Here is an 18,659-nt window from a genome sequence, read left to right on the forward strand (position 1 = left end):
ATGTGATTTTACATTAACATGATTGTAGTTTCGTCGCTTGTGCTATTTATATTCTAATTCACCATGCTACACCTCATTCACTGAGATGAATACAATCTTTTGTGTAACAACCGTGCGTTTAGTTTATTCTGGGAATCTGCGAAAAGTTTTCTAAATAAACACCATTTTCTAAAACGTTGGTAAATAACAAGAAAATTTCCCACTAAAGTTTCTTTTTATAAGCGTCCTTAAATTACGGATCAAACCCCGCGTTTAGAATTACAACCTCTTTCCTTGCAATAATAAATAATGTATAACACGTAAAAGTCACTTGCAAGTTTTTAGCTTAGCTTGATCGTCATGGTTTTAAGGCTCCCCTGGTAACCTCGTCAGGTACCCTGAAAGGTTCAAATGCTGTTTTGTTTGCCAGCAGTTTGACTCTCTTTCTGTTTGAAAATGGCTTAATCCAATGATCCAGCAAAGATAGAATGGTGAAAAACAGGCGAGCAGTACGAACAGAAGCAAAATATGCACGTGCAGTTCAAAGACTTCTTATAAGGTATTCCGGCCTCGCAAAATATTCTGTATATATTTATTTATTATAATACGCTTGTAAATTTGTCCCAGAACTCTGTGTAGCTGAGGCGAAAAAGTAATATACTAAAATTCTAACATCAATAAATTTACGGAGTATTTATGCATGGATAAATTACACGTACTACAGATAAAAGGTTCTGATCAATACCTAGACTTCCCTACATGTACAAGTCAAGCACAGAGAACGCGAAGCTCAACAGTGTGCTTGAAGTTGCGTGGCTGCAACCACGAGTGGCGCCAATTAAACCTGCCCGGCTATATAAAGTCATAAAGAGAAATGCGCAGGAAACACTTTTAAACCAGTGTTAAAAGAGAACTGGACATGTAATATAGGCGTCCCGTCCAGCTAGTCTAAGCTGCGAACCTTTGCGGATGCTTCCAAGATAATGCACTGTATTAAATTTAAGCCGGGCGCGCAATCTAGTAGAACTTTACATCAGTTAAAGGAAACCGTTTTTTCGTATATTAATAATATTTATTTCTTACATTGCGCAAATGCACATGTTGATATGATCAAATGTACATCATCAAACATCAAACGTGTCTAGTTTGTTATATTATTGGATTATTTGAAGCTTACAATGCAAATTCCCGTCATCTCCTGGGTCTCGGGCTCAAATCTGCTTGATGATTCATATTTTAGCCACCTTCGTATTTCGTTCGGCTTGAAAATTATTGTGTCCTAAATCAAATGCATCACCGACAGAAACAATCAATTTTTCTGCACTCACTGTTTACTGTTTTTAGCAGCTAACCAAAGACTATTTATAAAATGGTTCTTAAATAATAAAAATAAGCTTAAAACAAAATTTGAAAAAACAAATCTGTATGTTGGGAAGCAGAGTTACCCACTAAATTTTTGGGTGGAACAATTATTAAGTTTAAGTTTTATGTGTTTTCTGGGACGACTCTGTAGTAGTAGAGTCAACGAAGCGCCAAGCTGACAAATTTTGTCCTCATTTTATTTTAATCATTTTTATAGAGGGTAACACTACAGTATGAACCAGTGGCCCTCAAAACTCAGAGATCACCAACAAATAGAACACTAATATAAAACTAGGAAAATACCAAATGACGAAATGAAAAGAAACTAAAAGAAGATCAATGTGAGATCAAAAAATTCAACGTAGCCCAACTACTAAACTAGGCTGTTCCTTATGATGCTGGGAAGTATCCAGAGGCGTGAGTGAACTGTGAAAGACCTCCGCCCTGACCCGAATGGGGGCAGACAAGGAGTAGTCCATGTCTGCTCGATCCATTGATGTCGGCGTTCTATCAGCATCTGTGACAAATATGGACAGTCCCCAGACAGTCGTTTGTATACCATTGATAACCAATTTACATTTCTGTGATAAAATGAACCAATATTGTTTAAAGGTTAAGATTGGTAATAATTGAACTGAATTACAAACTCATCCTTAAACTCATCTTAAACTCATCCTACTTTAATTCACTCAATGTAATTAAAACGGTTTTTTGCCTCTTTTGTTTTTTTTTTTTTTTTTTTTTTTTTTTTTTTTTTTTTTTTTGGTTCTCGTTCTTTTTACTTTTAATTCTCGTCAAAGTTTTTCGCTTTTCCGTTTAGTATTTTTAGCCGAAATCAGTCATTGTTTCCGTGCATTTTTTGTAACTTTCTCACCGCAAATGTAACCGGACTTGATGGGAAAATGTAGACCGCGGTCAATATCGATTTTAGCCAATCAAATTCGTTAATTCAGTTGTTCCCAGTCCTTGTGAGACACGGCCATAAAATAATTAGAAATATTGGACCAGCAATAAATCATTTTGATTGGTTGATTTTAGCTATTTCCCTCTCAGCCGTCTTAATCGTGATTTATAGTCTTGATGTCCCTTGTGCTTAAGTTAGTATTGAACATTGATTAAGTATATTGATTTAGTATTGACACTGGATGTGCGAGTAACGTAACACAGCTGTCTCGGTGGTCGACCTAGCTTCACTGTCATTACCGTCTTCATTTCCAATTGTTAACTCGCGGTTAATTGATGCAGCGAAACATCTGTCAAGATGGTCAACGAAGCTTCTCAGAGCTACGAGTGTGTGATCTTGGACGTTTAATTTGTTGGTGATTCATTTGCAATTAAACTTAGTCCGCTCAACTTTCCTCCCAGAACGAAGTAGCGAAGCTTTTCATTCAGCATTTCAAACTGAGGCTTAATTTAAATCTAGAAAGTTGATTGGTTTACATTTGACTTCACGCTACAGACTAAGTAAGTAAACTATTTACTTTAAAGAGGGTATCACTTAATGGCCGGAACAACACTAATAAACTTGTGGCCCTCTAGGCAAAAATAAGAACTATAAAAAATTCAAAAATAAAAGCTGTATACAGTGTTGCACGCAAAAAATAGACAGGTTTTTCTCGTTATTTGTTTAGTGATGGATACCAATTTCAACTTAAAATTCGCCCCTGGCCGGTATTTTCTGATATTTTCTCCGCTTTTTTTTCGCTGCCTTTTTTTCTTGTCTTTCTCCGATTAAACAGAACTAAAAACTAATGGTAGTAATGGTTGAAAAAATGACAGCAAGTAAATTAACAAGAACGGAAACATAAAAAATTAATAAATAGAAACGAGAAACGTGATAGTTTTCATGCCAATAGAAAAATGTCATTTGACATTATAGAGCTACATATGTCGTCCTTTCAATGGTCGATATCTTCCAATCAAAGATCAATTTCAAATGGTTTGATTTTCCTTGTCATTTAAATTGAAGCTTCAAACATTCACAAGCTTCTTAACATTAATGGTAGACTAGTTTTGACATGGAAGAATAAGACAAAAGGATAAAATAAATACTTTTTAGACTGAACGGAATTTTGTTTTACACGGCGATATCGGTAGTTGGCATCTTCAAAAAATGTTATGGTAAATTTCAGTAACTCGACTAATTAATTGCTGTGTGATTTATCTACAGGGCTCGTGAAACTTTCAGTTCCTCCAGATTTATTGCATATTTTATAGGATAATATAATAATTTATCATTTACATTTTGTAAAGACGAACGAATTTTCTCTTGAGCAAGTTAACACATTCGTCTCGCTGTGATAATAAAGTCGGCGAATCGATTTAAAATGGACAGCTCTAGTTTTTATGCAATGCTTCTATAGCGGCTATATAACTACCGCCAAAAACAATACTTGGGGGGGGGGGGGGCTATTTTATAGAGCCATTTCAATTAACGTTGTCAGATCAAAGCTTGAAGACAAGACCGAAAGGTAGTATGGGTAGAAGAGAGCTACTGCACGTGCTGAATACTTATGATACCTTATTAATACTTCGCGGAATAGATACCTTATTAATTATTCGCGGGACTTAATTTTTAATTTTCGCGATTTTCAAAAAATCGCGAAATTGAAGACCCGCGAAAATTTATTTCAAACGTTTTCTATTGCATTTTTTGAGTTTTAAACGTATTTTTTGGCCAAATCGCGAAAATTAAGTCCAGCGAAATATGCCCGTTCCATTTTCGCGAAATTAAGTTACTGCGAAAATAAGTAACAATCAGGTATATAAAAACATGACAAATGCAAATTTGCACGATTTCTTTCTGTCCAGACATGCGGAAACTAGGCCGGTACTTTTAGCCACACTGCGTCTTCTGCGAGGAAAAACAAATTCTTCACGTGCAAAAATAAAAAAAACTTGTACATTTCCTCCAGCCAATATGCAAAATTTCAGTGAATACCCAGACCACCATTCGGTCTAATCTTGTCTTGTTAACTTAAAGCTTAGATCTGACAATGTTAATTGGAATAGCTGTAGTTCAGTTACGTTTGTACATACATTTGTCTACAAGTTTTCCCACGAACCGCGTCAATCATGCGGAAAAAAATATAGACAAATGTGTGGAAAATTAAAAACGTAATTGATTTTTTTTTAGCCCGCTATTTCCTTCAAATTGGGGGTTTAAAATTTTTTTTTTTTCTTTTTTTTTTATTTTTTATTTTTTTAATTTTTTTATTTTTTTTTTAAATTTTTTTCCCGTCCGTTCCTATCAAAACAATTTTTTTTTTTCCCCCTTTTCTTCCCTTCTGGGCGCCGAAAAATATAACTTTCTTTTTTTTTTTTTTTTTTCTTTTTTTTTTTTTATGTAGATATTAATATAATTTTTTTTTTTTTTCCCCCCCCCCCCCTAACCATTTCGCGTTAAACGGTAAACGTGCTGACAGTAAGGTCCTTTAAACGCATTCAGCACATCTCAATCAGGAATACATTATTCTCCAACCTCATTCCCAAGTTCTCTCTTTTCCAGATCGATCCAGGAAACGAGGTTGATCAGTATTTACAAAAGAAATTTTCCTAAATGCGAAAGAGGATCAAAGGTTATTACACTTTATTCTAGTCTCATAAGTGACGGCCTTTTTTATTTTATTCATTTTCTTTTAGCCCCCGTAGGTTTGTTTTTCAAACCGAAATATCGGGAAAATATATTCTACAATTGTTTTATTTTCTTTTGCCACGATTATCAATTAATTATCATTATTTAAACCTACCCTGTTAATACCTGCACATTTTATGGCCTACCGTTAACTGTGTTCGCAAAAACGGGGTTCCACTGGCAAACTGCATCATGATGGTACAAGGCGGCTTTTTGATTGGTTAGTTTGGAGGTCCTAATTTTGCAATATCGACACTCAGCTTTTAATGTCGACCACGAGCGAATTAGCTTTTCCGATTAACTTACATTTTGAAACATTGTGCAAACAAAAACTATGGATTAGAGACCGTTTTAGAGGTTTTTAGCTATATCTGGCAGTCAATGCAAGTCTAGAAAATTGCATACGTCTGTCCGTACCGCGCGCGGGTTTCAACCGGACTGTTAAGTTTAAGCACTGACATACATGTATCATATGCTTGTTTAATATTTTGCTTAGAACCGCGTTCAAACTTAATCTTTCTCTAATTAAGCGAGATAGAGCGAGGATCGTCGAGTTCGAATGTACTTAAATTTTGTATTCTGTGTCAGAATCTTTGCCAAGTGAACCGTCTTTAGTAAGTTGACTGTTAAGTAATAATTCCGTTCGGAGTGTCTGCATAGTCGCGAAAAGTAGTATTACTATTTTTCTAAACCACGATTACAGTACGAAGATTTTGCTATTGTGCCGGATAATTTTAAACATAGATTTAACTAAGAAGCCATAATTACAACCACCGCGCTTTAAACGAGGTGTTCAATAGTTTTCGATAAGCCTTCAATGAGAAATTATCCATTTACCACGGAAGCTCAAAATTCCCAGTTTAACATTCTTGTCAGTTCGTGATTATTGTTTTTGCAACAATTATGATTAGTTCCCGTAAATAAATTTTTTTTCTGTAATTTTTAAAATGGCTAAAACTCCGTGACTTTGTAAAATATGCCTTTTTCCACTCAATAATATACTTCGTTAGTTTAGATTTTTTTTTTTTTTAGAGATGCGATTATCGAAGCCAGTATTTGTTATGAATGTTGAAATGAATTTATCTTGGGTGTGAATTTCAATATCCCCAAGGCAAAACCTTTCTCGTTAATAATACGAAATTTATTGTGTGTCTTTCTACTTAAATATTTAAACGGGCAAATTTAAAGAATGTTCCGCAATCACATGGTGAATGCACAGCGTTTGAATGCTCGTTTCTTTGGGTGAAAAGCTTATCAAATTCGGCGTCAGCAAATGTTCACAGAATACCCGTTAATATGATAGCACCCGGCAGCTGTATTTACGGCATAAAGTGCACGATGTTTCCGCAATTCTCCTATATACATCAATTACAAAACCTGATGGCTGACCTCATTGAGTAATAAAAGAACCAACTGGTGATTGGCGGACGCAATATGCAAATTACATGACCAGACGTTGGGCTTTTCTATATTTCTGAATTAATGCCCTCTGTTTCGGTGATTTCTTGTTCAAGATGAATTTTGATGAATGAATAATATTCCCTGCTCATTTTCCATGACGTGCTTTTTTTGGATCACAGGTGACAAGGAAAACTTGGTCCAAATGATTCGATGGCTGAGGAATCGAGAGATCCAAATAAGAACTCAGAAAACAAGCTTCGAGCCGCTACTGAGGTTTTTCAGCGTAAATATCGCTCTATGTCCACTTATGGGGAACAAGTCATCGATGATGCGAACCGTTCGAAGAAAGCGCTTTTCTGTTTACCGGAAGACAATCCTGTGAGATTCTACTGCAAAAAGATCGTCGAATCCAAGTATCCTTTGCTGAAGAACTTGAAAAAATACTCATCATCATAACTAATATATTTTTGCTTGAATTTTCATCAGTTAGTCCCTTTTGTTCATGACACTTGTGTTATATTTAACTATATTACCTTGCGGCTCGCCGATACCTCATGCTTCGGTTGATGTAATTTTAATTTCAAGGTGCCTTAAGTCTGCCCGCGATCAGGGTTCAGAAACGCTCGCGATTTTGTCATGATTTTCCCGACGTCTTACAAAGCGTGTCATCGGAAAATGTTGACATGATATAGAATATGATTACTCTCACCATCAAAATTAAATTTTTCAGATTGAGAATTTGCTGGATATTTTTCGCTTTATTTTTCCTTGAAAAATCAGTGTTATATAATAGCGCATAGGCACTTCCAAGTCATTTTTCTCGTTCTTTTTTTTTCGTTGATTTCCAGCGACGCAAAAATTGGTTCTAAAAGTCGGTTGCTGTGTTGCTGTTTTCCTTAACTCCTGCTCAGAAAGTTTGAATATTTTATTTTACTGACTATTGCTGCAAATTGTGTAGTTCTGATGTTGGAGGAGCCGCTACCCAATGGAGACACAACTGAACGAAATAAACAACTGGTAAGAGAATTATTTTAATGTTTTTACTAACTAAAGAAGCCATTTCGATGTTTTTAGCGAGGATTCTATTTCAGCCGTTTTTCGGTAAGGAAGCCACCTCAGTGCAGTTCCTGTTCAGTACTATAACAAAAATTCTAAGACAAGTCAAGCAAATTGCCAAAAAAAATCTGGAAATATTACATATATATGTTACGGCCGAGCAGAAAGTTATCACTGCGCAAAGTGTATTTATGACCTTTTTGTGTTGATTTTTCGCTTTATTTTTTTCAGGAAGCATCTGAGAAGTATTTTGTCATCATTTACTGCATTGAGGCTGCAACCAAGATAATTGCTAATGGATTTCTGCTACATAAGGACGCGTACCTGCGAAATGGTTGGAATATGTTAGATTTTGTGGTGGTTGTCGTTGGGTAAGCTTTTTATTTATCTAAATGACAGTAGAGTTTGCGTACATTAACATTCTCTTCGTTCAGCTGTCTTTATTGTCAGTGCTATTTGCGCCGGAAATTTCATTTGTCGATGAATGGCTCACGGTCCGTGCGAACCAAAGCGGCTTGGAATATTCCACAGAACCTAGCAAGCGATTTTTGATTTGTTATTCACGCCATTTTAGATGAAGTCCTGTTGCGCGAATAACGAGAAAGAATAAACTAGAATGAATTATCAAAGAGTCTTGTATTAAGATCAGCTAGGGATGCAGCAGCAGGTCTTATTGAAATTTCGTCTCATTTCGCTGGCAATAAAATCGTCACCAGACTAAATATTCTAAACAAGCAAAACATTTGCCGAACCAAGCGAGGATTAAGCTCTATAGATCTGATCCATAGATATCATATTGTACCGTCACAAGCCAGGACATAATTTTTTATAATAAACTTTCCTCGCATAAAGTTTGAAGCGAGTCCCAGCTAGTTATAGTTATTAGTTATAGTTTCATTTTTTGTGGACACGGGCAAACAGTTCGTCAACTTAAAAAAAAACTAATAACATCGTGTCAAGCAAAATCACCCTTAACAAGAAAGAACAATTTTTAAGCGCTTTTTAGCTAATTTTCAATAGCACAAGTGTGTGATACTCTTGTCTTCGAGCAGAATCGTGAATAGCGCACTTAAAAATTTCAGGTCGACCTCTTATCCGGCCGACAATGCTCTTCCGATGAGCCGCGCGGTATATCGATTTCATGGGATCAAAGTCTATAACAATCAAATTATTAAGTATTTTTTGCATGCGGCAGTCCTCATAAATAGACTTCGCAACGAAAGAAAACATCTTCTTGTTGTTGACGTTCCATTTTAATGATATTTCGGGACGTGCAAACATAATAAATTCAAAGTAGTTGCCAATAACATTTAAAACATTTGCAAAAAATTCGTCTGTTCAACGAATTAAGTGAACAATGCGGATGAATGGCTGGTAACACCTCAACAATGAATGGACAGTCTTTTATTGCTCGTTACAATGCGCTTTTTGAGAGTCTATATTTGTCACAAATTTTTTGAAGAGCGCATCTTTTGTTTGAATGCACATTCAGTCCGCAACTGCACAGCTTGGCCAGCTAAAACTGTCAAGAATTGATTATAGCTGTTCAAACTATATACCTAGCTGTCTGGCTTATTGAGAAACAAAATATTGAGAGCTTGAAGAAAAGATGTGTTATTTATATCGGCAAATCAACTTTATGTATTCACTCATGTTAAGTAACTAGTTAACTGATGAACGTGGGCGCCTTCGATCTTGGTTCTTCGTAGCTGTTTTAACCTTTCTTCTTCCAGTGTTTAGTTTTTGTTGTTTTATTTTTAGTTGGAAATTCGATCTGCGTTAAGACGACAAATTTTAAATGATATTAACAATTTTAACACAAAACCTCAGTGGAAATAGTGCTCAGTAAAATTCGCAATCATTTTCATAAAAAGATCCATATCCGCCTTGCAAGTGCCAGTAAAAATTAATATTTTGCTGATTCACAAGAGGTTTTTATGGACCTATTTATAAGAACAAATATCTCAGTGAAAATCTATGTCTTGGTCAGTGAGGTGGACATGTTTTGAATTTGATTTATAACAAAACTTTTTCGATATACGGCGTGTATGTATGTACCATTTACTTGTTAAAAATGTCTTAATCACTCAACATCTTAACTCTTTCTCTTATCAAAATGATTGTGGCTTTTTGCTTAATCTTAACTTTTTCTCGCTCTGTCACAATCTTATAGTTCTTTGATATTCGAGTTAGAAAGGTGCATAAGGCCAGTTAACTGTACTGGTTATCAACATCTCTACTTATTCATTATCTGTCGCTGGTCTGCCTTTAATTCGCATTTGTTTTCGGAATTTAATTCAGCCTTCTGGTCAATTTATTAACGGCATTTAATATCGTGCGATACTACACTGATAATACGTTATCGCGGTTTCATAACCTTTTTGTCCCCGTAGACTTGATTTATCTTTGTTCTAAGACCAAATTATATTTTCTTTAATTTCAGAAAGGTATCTTTTAAAAAAGCAAGAACTAATTACGTTTCTACCGGAGAACGTAAAAAATATAAAGGTTTTTTTATTTTATTATTATTAATATTTTTTATGCTAGACTTGAGTACCTGTCGTTTCTTACGAGCACTGGCAAACTTAAACAGATCAATAGGTGAACTGAAATCCCATGCCAGGTGCGACTTCAGCAAAATCCTGCATGGCTAAAATTGCACATCACTCCGAAAGTTACCAAAGGTCGCCACCATCAGTGAACGTCATGCTGCTTAGCAACCACGTTATCAATCACCGCGGGCTCAGCTCACTGAGAGCAATTCAAACCAAAATTTAAATACTTATTTATTCCGTACATATGTAGTAAATCACATGCAATACTGGCTAGGTAAATATGAGAACGTGCTTTCAATAAAAGGAAGTCTGAGGTATTTATAGCATCTAAGAGGAAAATATGGAAGTGACAGGGCAAATGTTTGACGCACGAATGCAAAGCTGAAAATTTCTGTGCTATTGCGCAATTCATAATGAGATAAGGCTTGAATGCATTTTTCTCGACTTGCTTTTGATTTGGTTAAATATCGAATTTAAAGCTTAGATGCATTTTAATTTAATTTAATTTTTAATAAAGTTTGACGCTTTGATGTTTTGTACTTTGGTTCCCTAAATTGCTTTCATGACTTCCTCTTCTATGAGTGAAATTTTATGCCACGATAATGATAAAACGGCCATTACTGTGACCGAGTGGCTTAATGGCAAAATCAATCCATAATTATTAAAATTCGAAGCAGCTAAAAATAACCTTTAAGAGGAATCAATCTTTACCGGAACATACACTGTATGTTTGACGTTAGACTGTATTTGTGTTATAACTTCAAGAAGATGTAAGCATTTCGTCGCTTAGCTTCAACCTACAAAAACTGAAAAGAGTTTACACCCATTTTTTTATCCAAGTTTTTGAAGGCCTGAAATATTTCAAGATTAAAATTTTGAAAATGTTAGCCTAACGTGCTTTTAGTTCTGAATGCATCTCAATCTTCAGGGCCGTAACTAGCAAGAGGCAAGAGGACCTTAAATTTTAACCCAAAATTAGAAACAAAATATGCTTTGTTGGGAAAATGATCCCCGGTTGAACAAGGTCGATTTTTCTCAGGAAATACCTCATGAAAAATGTCTCTAAAAGAGATTCAGCTTCTATATTTCAAATTTTCTGGACGGCATTCCCCCAGAACCCACTAGCACGTGATCTTGCCTCGTCTATGGCAAAGGTCTAGTTACGGCCCTGACCACACTCGTTCTTATTATTGTTCTTGTTCTTAAACTATGACTTTAAGGTTTTCTGTTATTTGAACAAAATTCTTTATATCAAAAACATGCCTAAGAATATCATGACTTTCGCCCTATTCAGTTACTCATCTGCACCCTCGTGTTTGATGTTTTAGTTCTTTGATCTTTTGCTTTCTTGTCATAGTATAGACATATCAACTTATTTACTTCCCTTTCATCTTTACGCTGCTTTACGTAGTTACACCCACGTATTCTAAACTCCATTATACTCTGAGCGGCATGTGACGTCAATGGCGAGTCACTTAGTGCCTTCTTTTAAGAAGCCTACATTCTACAGTTTGAGATTCCGTCAATTAAAACAGATTTTCCGTTCATTGTATTCCGCCCCCGTTCGCAACGCATTCATTTTATTCACACGTGCCGCTCAGTTCTAATGACTCGCTTACCAGCTCATCACTTGTCTCTGCTACTGTTTTTTTTTTCCTTTTTTTTGCGTTGTGAGGAATAGCAAGCACATTATGCCGCTCGTAATCCATTAATCAGAAATTAGTTTTCTGGTGATTAACAAAACATACGTAGCTTGAAACAATTTTTCCTCAACAGTGTCAATATATATATTGACTTTGCATACCCACGTATTACCCACGTTATTTTCGGGTTGTAAAATGTATTTTCCCATGACGTTTTCAATTAACCACGAGGCTTAGATTTAATTAACCAACGAGGCTTAGATTATCATTGCTTGTTGAATTTTGCTTGCTCTTTCATTTCCGGGAACAATGTTAATGCTAGAAGCTTTAATTTTGATTGACCAGGTCACGTGATCAGTAGCTTGTACGGTTGGTCTAGTTACGTCAGTTGCATGTTTACCGGTTTGTTTTTATTCTTATGTTGTACTCTTTTGAATAGCGATAATTTAGAATGAAATATGTATAATATCACATCACATAGAAAACTCAGATGTCAGTTCGAATATTGCCATAATTGTCATTATTAGGGACGGACCATTAGAAAAGTGATGGGGGGGGGGGGGGAAACCAAAAAAAAATTCATGCAAGCCAAAATGGCAAGAAAAAAAAATCGTGCAAAGGGGAAGGCAAAGAAAAAAAATTCGTGCAGAAGGATAGGTCCTATTAATACCTGAAAATACCTGCCATCATTTAACACTTGATGAGATCTCTTTTTCGACGAAATATATGGTGGAGAACGCTGAAAATAGCATTTCCGAGCCTAGAATTTTCAAAATTTTCTGGGGGAGCATGCCCCCACACCCCCCTAGATGGATTGTGATCATAACATTCCTTTAGCTCGTCTCTCTCTAGCCTGCATAGATGCTTACTAGTTAACTCATTTCTCAAACAGATTGCAAACATGAATGGTACGATATACAGTGGTCTTAGTTTATGTTGTCAATTCCGGTCAAATAGGATTTCTGCAGTAATTATTTATGAATTTCTATTACGTATTGTTTTAGTTTTTGCATATGTTTATGTCTAAGTTTTCCCACGGACTTTACACAGAAATATATGAAAAACACAAATCTATTATACGAAGTGATCGAGAAATTCATCCTGCTTTAAGAAGCGAAAGAAGATGTGTAAGAAACTATAAAAAGAAATAAAGTGTCCATTAAGGACAATTATGGTGGCGTATGATTGGGATCGCACTCTAAAAGCTGATATCAATTCAAAAACCTCTAATCCATTACAGACAATCAAACAGACTTTTTCCTTATTAACTATTTTTTGTAGAAAGGGGTGGATCATGTAATTTCCAACCCTCGCCCAGGGGTGGATGTTTTGAGCTAGAAGGAAGGGGTGGGTCTCCACTTTTTCCAATTGCACCGCCCTTTGACCACCCCCCCCCCCCCTCGGTACTTTTTGACAGTCCCTAAAGGATGAAGTCAATGAACAACAGCATTTTTAAAATATTTAAAAAATAATCAACAAAGCAACATTTGTCAAAAAACATGGTATAAAGTAACAAAACATGGCATTTGTCTGAAAAAAAAATCATTTATCTAAAAAAAAAATTCGAGCAGAGGGTTTCGTCCGAAAAAAAAAATTCCTGCACAAGAAATGGACAGAAAAAAAAATTCGTGCAAACCGAAAATTCCCCACCCCCCCCCCCCCCCCCCCCATCACTTTTCTAATGGTCCGTCCCTTATGTGATCTTAGGCGGCTGACTAAATCAGTGCGTTAAATTGCCAGGTCCGGGTTGTTCGAAAGCCGATAAACACTAACCCAAGATAAAAAATTGATCGAGGGTTCAATTTCTCTTGTTTAAAAGTGTTTTTATTGGCTATGCTTTGTGCAGTTTAAGATTGGTGGTCACAAAATAAAAACTCAGATCTTAAGATCTAACGTTAACTGAATTGTGTTTTTTAGGCTGGTTGGCATGATATCGGATCTTTCAGCTTCAGGTGGAAGCGGCAGTAACAGTTTTAAAGAATCCGAGTCGCTCAAAGTTCTGCGGGCAGTTAGGGTCCTGCGTCCACTTAAAATAGTTTCTGGAATACCAAGTGAGTGTAACTATTGCAGCGCGTTTTCACTAAGGGCCTGTTTACATGGAGAAAAGTTGTCGTTGGTAGGAGGGTTACTTTCCATACCGAGCAAACCCGGGCGAGAAAACTTTTCATACATTTAATTATAAATAGCTTAGAACCGTTAATATGAGAAATCGCAACGTCTGCAAAGTTGGCTCGGAAAGCAGGGGTGAGTGGAGGGTCACTCTCTTTGAAGGTAGGGTGATCCTGGGCGGCGAGCAAACCTTTTTTGATTCGTTTACCAGGGACAAGTCTGGACAAATATAGCATGCGTGAAACCGGGAGGGCCAATTTATGGCTCGGTAAGCAGGACAACTTTTCTCATATAAACGCTTTTTAAAGATGGCTCGGGGGAAAGGGTGAACCTCCTACAAGGGAAAATTTTCTTCATATAAACGGGCCGTAAGCTTTGCAGTTGATAGAAAAAAACAGGCAGCCGCACGCATGTCCCAGCCAATCAGCGCAAAGGTGTCATCATTTCGTCCAATCAGATGCAGAATTCAAACCAACTGCGATTTTACGTGAGACTTTCCAACTGCTGTTATTGTAAATTAAATGTAATGTAAATGTTATCTTATTTAAACTACGTAACACGGAAGAGCATTTATGAGCTCGTTCGAATTCTTTCTGTGTTTCTGTTCTCCCTATTACTTCATCTTAGTTGTTACCTAAACAGTTGTATTTTTTTAAGGTTTTTTACATAATAACACTAACATGACCAAAATTTCTTCTTTGTTTGTAGGTCTTCAAGTTGTTATGAAGTCAATAGCACGGGCCATGATTCCTCTACTCCAGATTTTATTCTTAATTTTGTTTGTTATTGTAATCTACGCCATAGTAGGATTAGAGCTTCTACGCGGCAAGTTTCACCTCACATGTTATAATTCAACCACAGGTAAGCAACACTTTCATTACCAATAGTCGTGCGTTTTTTTACATGAGCCCCTGGCTCGGGAGATTGGGCAACCACTCCCAACATCAACGACTCTAAATAAAATACCATACCATACCATACCATACCATACCATATCATTCATATGCACCATATGCGCCATGCACCATAAATTACAATACCCATCGTCCCCGGATATTTTATCTAATTTCGACACCTGTCGGCTCAGTTGATGTTCAGTGTTAGAAATAAAAACGTTATCGTTGAAGAAAAACATAACCTCCTCCTATTGCATTTCAGCATTTTATTTTTTATTTGGCAATATCATGGTGAAAAAATATCGGGTATACCGTTTACCAAAAACTTATTATGTATGGTGGACGAGTTAAGGGTAAATTCAATACATTTATATATCGCATGTTTTGTTCGTGCTCAAATGCGCTTTACAATTCAAGTTATGGGTGTGACCGGACGTCAGCATGTAAAGGCGCCTGTGGCAGCCGCTATCAGTCTATTTCTGAACTCGAATCTATAGGTTTTTTTGTCGAGCCCTGTTGTTTATCATGATTCCTGCCCCTCACGGTGTCCTCTCCACTCGGTGGTAAAAATAAGTACCGGTGAATTGTCGGGAATCCTGTCAAAAGTACTTTGGGTTACCTCGTTCAGTGGACTAGCTAGCGTCACATCAGCCAGCCTCTGTCCCCACCTACTGATAACAATAGAGATCTAACGAGTGATTTTACTTCTATCCTGGTCATGCTACAGAAACCAGAGTTAAACTGCAATAGACTTTTATATCTTTAACCGCTCGCCAATGACACTACAACACTGATAAACCCCATACCTATTTTTTAGGTCAACTCGACGAAAGGTTTGTTAGTCCACGTGTTTGCAGCCAGCCTGGCAAGGGAGGCCGGCCATGTGACTCAGGCCTACATTGTGCAATCGACAATTCGGTCTGGAGTGGACCAAATAAGGGCATTAGCACATTTGATAATATTTTTCTGTCGATGTTAACAGTATTTCAATGTATTACAATGGAAGGATGGACCGACATCATGTATCATGTAAGTCGACAGTGAAACGTATAGTAGCTATAATTTTTTATTGGGAATTAAATTATGTTATTTTTTTTTTCGCCCGTTTACTCAGAGCAACTATCCGTCATCAGCCGTAACATAGTTAATAGAGGGAAATGGTTAGGAAGCCCGGCAAACATCAAAGAAGCAAACAAAGAGGCCAAGATTTATGTTGGAAGGTCCACGACCCTGCACATCTTTTGTTTTGCGCTCATACACTATGCATGAATTACGTAATCGCAATGTTTTTGGTTAGTTGCATGAACACACGTAACCACCTATTGTATTTTGTCAGGTTTTGTGCAGGGTCAACCCCCAAAACAGCGAACAAAAACATACAACAAAGAACTTTGCCGGGTTTCCTAACCATTTCCCTCTATTAACTATGGCCGTAATTATCAGTTACTTTAGAACTTTTTATTGATAAGTGCGATAGTATATTTCATGGGAAATGTATCTCACAGAATACAAAAGCCCAACAATGCAAAAGCCTGCGATGTGGTGTAGCATCACAGACTTTTTTTTTCGCAACTTGATGATTTTTTTCCTCACCTGCCTTGTTGGCCGTGTATTGATATTATAAGGAGAAAGTATATATTGAGTATTGCCTTTGAAAATGAAAAAAGAGTTAATTCACCATCAGCTGTGCAATAACGCTAGTGCTGGTCGATGACGAGACAGGTAAAATCTAACAATTCTTATTTTTCTTTCTCCGTAGAGTTACGACGCCAGAGATTATAACACTCGTGTGGTCACATCAATCGTGTACATATCATTAATCGTTATTGGTTCATTCTTCATGCTCAATCTAGTTCTTGGTGTTTTAAGCGGGTACGTATTGCTAAATTAATCAGACAAGCTTTATTTGCATGACTGTAAATTTATTACAATATTGCAAAAGCGTAAACTTATTTAGTAATAATAATAATAAAAATAATAAAATAATAATATATAGTAAAAAAACAAAAATGATTCGTATAAAATTAATTACATTGATAGTATTGATAGTAACGTTCTGTGTACATTCATAAGTGCTCAGAACGAAAGTTCCAGTGAAACCGTTACAGTTTCCCTGTGCAAACTGATTCAGAAGCTTGCCTGTTTTCACTGAGTTTTCATTTCCTTTTAAACTACAGCCTGTAAAGTTTTTGATTCTGTATTTATTCCTGTCTCTTTTTCAGTGAGTTTGCAAAAGAAAGAGAAAGAGCTGAAAATCGGCGAACATTTTTCAAGTATCGCAGTCGAGAGAAAATAGAAAGACAAGTGAATGCATATACTGACTGGATAGGAAGAGCGGGTAAGCAAGGTTTTCACGCGACTGGTAAATACGACCAATTCTTTTTCAGTGACCTCTTATGCTCAGGATGAGGACGAATTATTTAGTATATTTTGCCATTGAAACGGCTCAGTTTTTTTGCAATGTTGTCAAGGATTTTCTCGTTTAACACTTCAAGAAAACGCACGTGAAATTCTTATTTTTAGCTCTTGGTGACTCTCGTTATTTGCACCGAGTATTTGAACCAAATTGTCTTACTTCCTCGGTCACTTGCTTCCCGATAACTAATTGTTAACGCTCATAACACTTATCCTTAGGTGTTACTTAACCTCAAATCAGCGTTTACTACGCCCCAAACATTAAAAGACTAAGGAAAGAAAATCTAAACGCCATATTTTTGTTACCTTAACGTATATAGGCGTCCAAAACAAAAATGTCTCGCACGTCGCACGAGGTAGATTTAAAGCATTCTTTGGTACTTTGGTCCCATGTTCCCTTTTTTCCCTACTTTTCTAAATTAAATTATCACTTATACATACTTAGTTACATTGTACTTATTTATTTTTATTTCATTTTATATATTTTTTTTCTTTTCTGCATGGTACTTAATTACTTAGTACTTGTCTTATTTTACTTTTGTCTTCTTTTATGTACAACCTTGTCAAAGCAATTAAATTTTTTTTAACTACTCAGCTCGTTTAGTTTATTTCTATTCTGAGTAGTTTTTTCGCCTATTCTAGTTAATTTATATTATGCTGTAATTTATCTTCTATTTAATTTGGCAAAATAAAATGGTTGTTGTTGTTGTTGTTGATACTGTAACTGTATTCAGAAAAATAACAACCCATAAAAATTCAAATTTCCACTCTTTCTATTTTTTATTGTTTACTCGATTATATACTAATAACTTGTTGTATTTGTAGAGGATATCCTGTTAAGGGAAGAGAGAGAAAGGCACGGAGTGGGAGAAGGTATGCTAACTCTAATATTCATACAAATCTGCTATTTTCGCTAATTAAAATTAATAAAAGCGAATCCACTTAAAAGAAACGTACTTAACTATTCAACCATTATATGATCCGGCTGTCTATGACGAATCTATTTTGATCGTTTTTTTTTAAAAAAGTTGTCTACTTTCATTTTTTTTCTCGTTGAAGTCAGATCTTTGCAGTAATTTATACCTGAAGCCCAAACATCTCTCACCGATATTGTGACTTGGTACATGCAGTGCGTCAAGTGCTTTTCTATATTTTTGTCAGCATTCTACTTTACCTCTTACAAGAAAATTAATGTTGATTCTTCTTTTTCCATACAGGTGGTCCACGTGATCCATTGAAAAAGCGCTACAGTTTGTCAGACTCGATCATGCATTTGATAGAGGATCGTGGAGAAATAACAAAATATCTTAGAAACAAATCGGAATCATGGTCTGAAAGGTACAATCTCAAACCTGCTATCATATGATACAGATGCATTTTTACCAACCTTAGACATAGACATCATTTATTTAGCCACGAAGAGCTTAGGAGCCATAGCTCGTTAAAACGCTCTCGTGAAATAAAAAGGTTTAAAAATTACGAATAAAAGACGGTTAAAAAGGTAAAAAGTGCAAAACTACACAAAAAAAAAAGACAAAATTGTGATTATGCTATGAATAAATAGAAATCTATATAAATATAACTCTAGTTTAAAAGAAATTACAATTCA

The 18,659-nt window shown here is 36.0% G+C and overlaps 1 protein-coding gene across 3 annotated transcripts in view; it reads left to right on the plus strand.

The window, feature by feature from the left end:
• The first annotated feature begins 315 nt into the window (after positions 1-315).
• LOC144651094 (voltage-dependent L-type calcium channel subunit alpha-1D-like) overlaps positions 316-18,659 on the plus strand; it is a 40,790-nt gene continuing 22,446 nt past the window's right edge. The window contains exons 1-11 of one of the 3 annotated variants that reach the window (XM_078510973.1): positions 316-538; positions 6,556-6,789; positions 7,288-7,393; positions 7,664-7,803; positions 13,548-13,681; positions 14,448-14,600; positions 15,453-15,664; positions 16,395-16,507; positions 16,858-16,973; positions 17,876-17,923; positions 18,268-18,388. In XM_078510973.1, the coding sequence (XP_078367099.1) occupies positions 6,587-6,789; positions 7,288-7,393; positions 7,664-7,803; positions 13,548-13,681; positions 14,448-14,600; positions 15,453-15,664; positions 16,395-16,507; positions 16,858-16,973; positions 17,876-17,923; positions 18,268-18,388 (1,346 nt within the window). In that variant the 5' untranslated portion in view covers positions 316-538; positions 6,556-6,586. Of the gene's footprint in view, positions 539-6,442; positions 6,790-7,287; positions 7,394-7,663; positions 7,804-13,547; positions 13,682-14,447; positions 14,601-15,452; positions 15,665-16,394; positions 16,508-16,857; positions 16,974-17,875; positions 17,924-18,267; positions 18,389-18,659 lie in introns of those variants that run through there. The other 2 variants (XM_078510974.1, XM_078510972.1) reach the window with 2 other exon arrangements.

Source organism: Oculina patagonica, chromosome 4 (assembly GCF_052425735.1).
Source record: "Oculina patagonica isolate OP01 chromosome 4, crgOcupat, whole genome shotgun sequence".
Classification (NCBI taxonomy): domain Eukaryota; kingdom Metazoa; phylum Cnidaria; class Anthozoa; order Scleractinia; family Oculinidae; genus Oculina; species Oculina patagonica.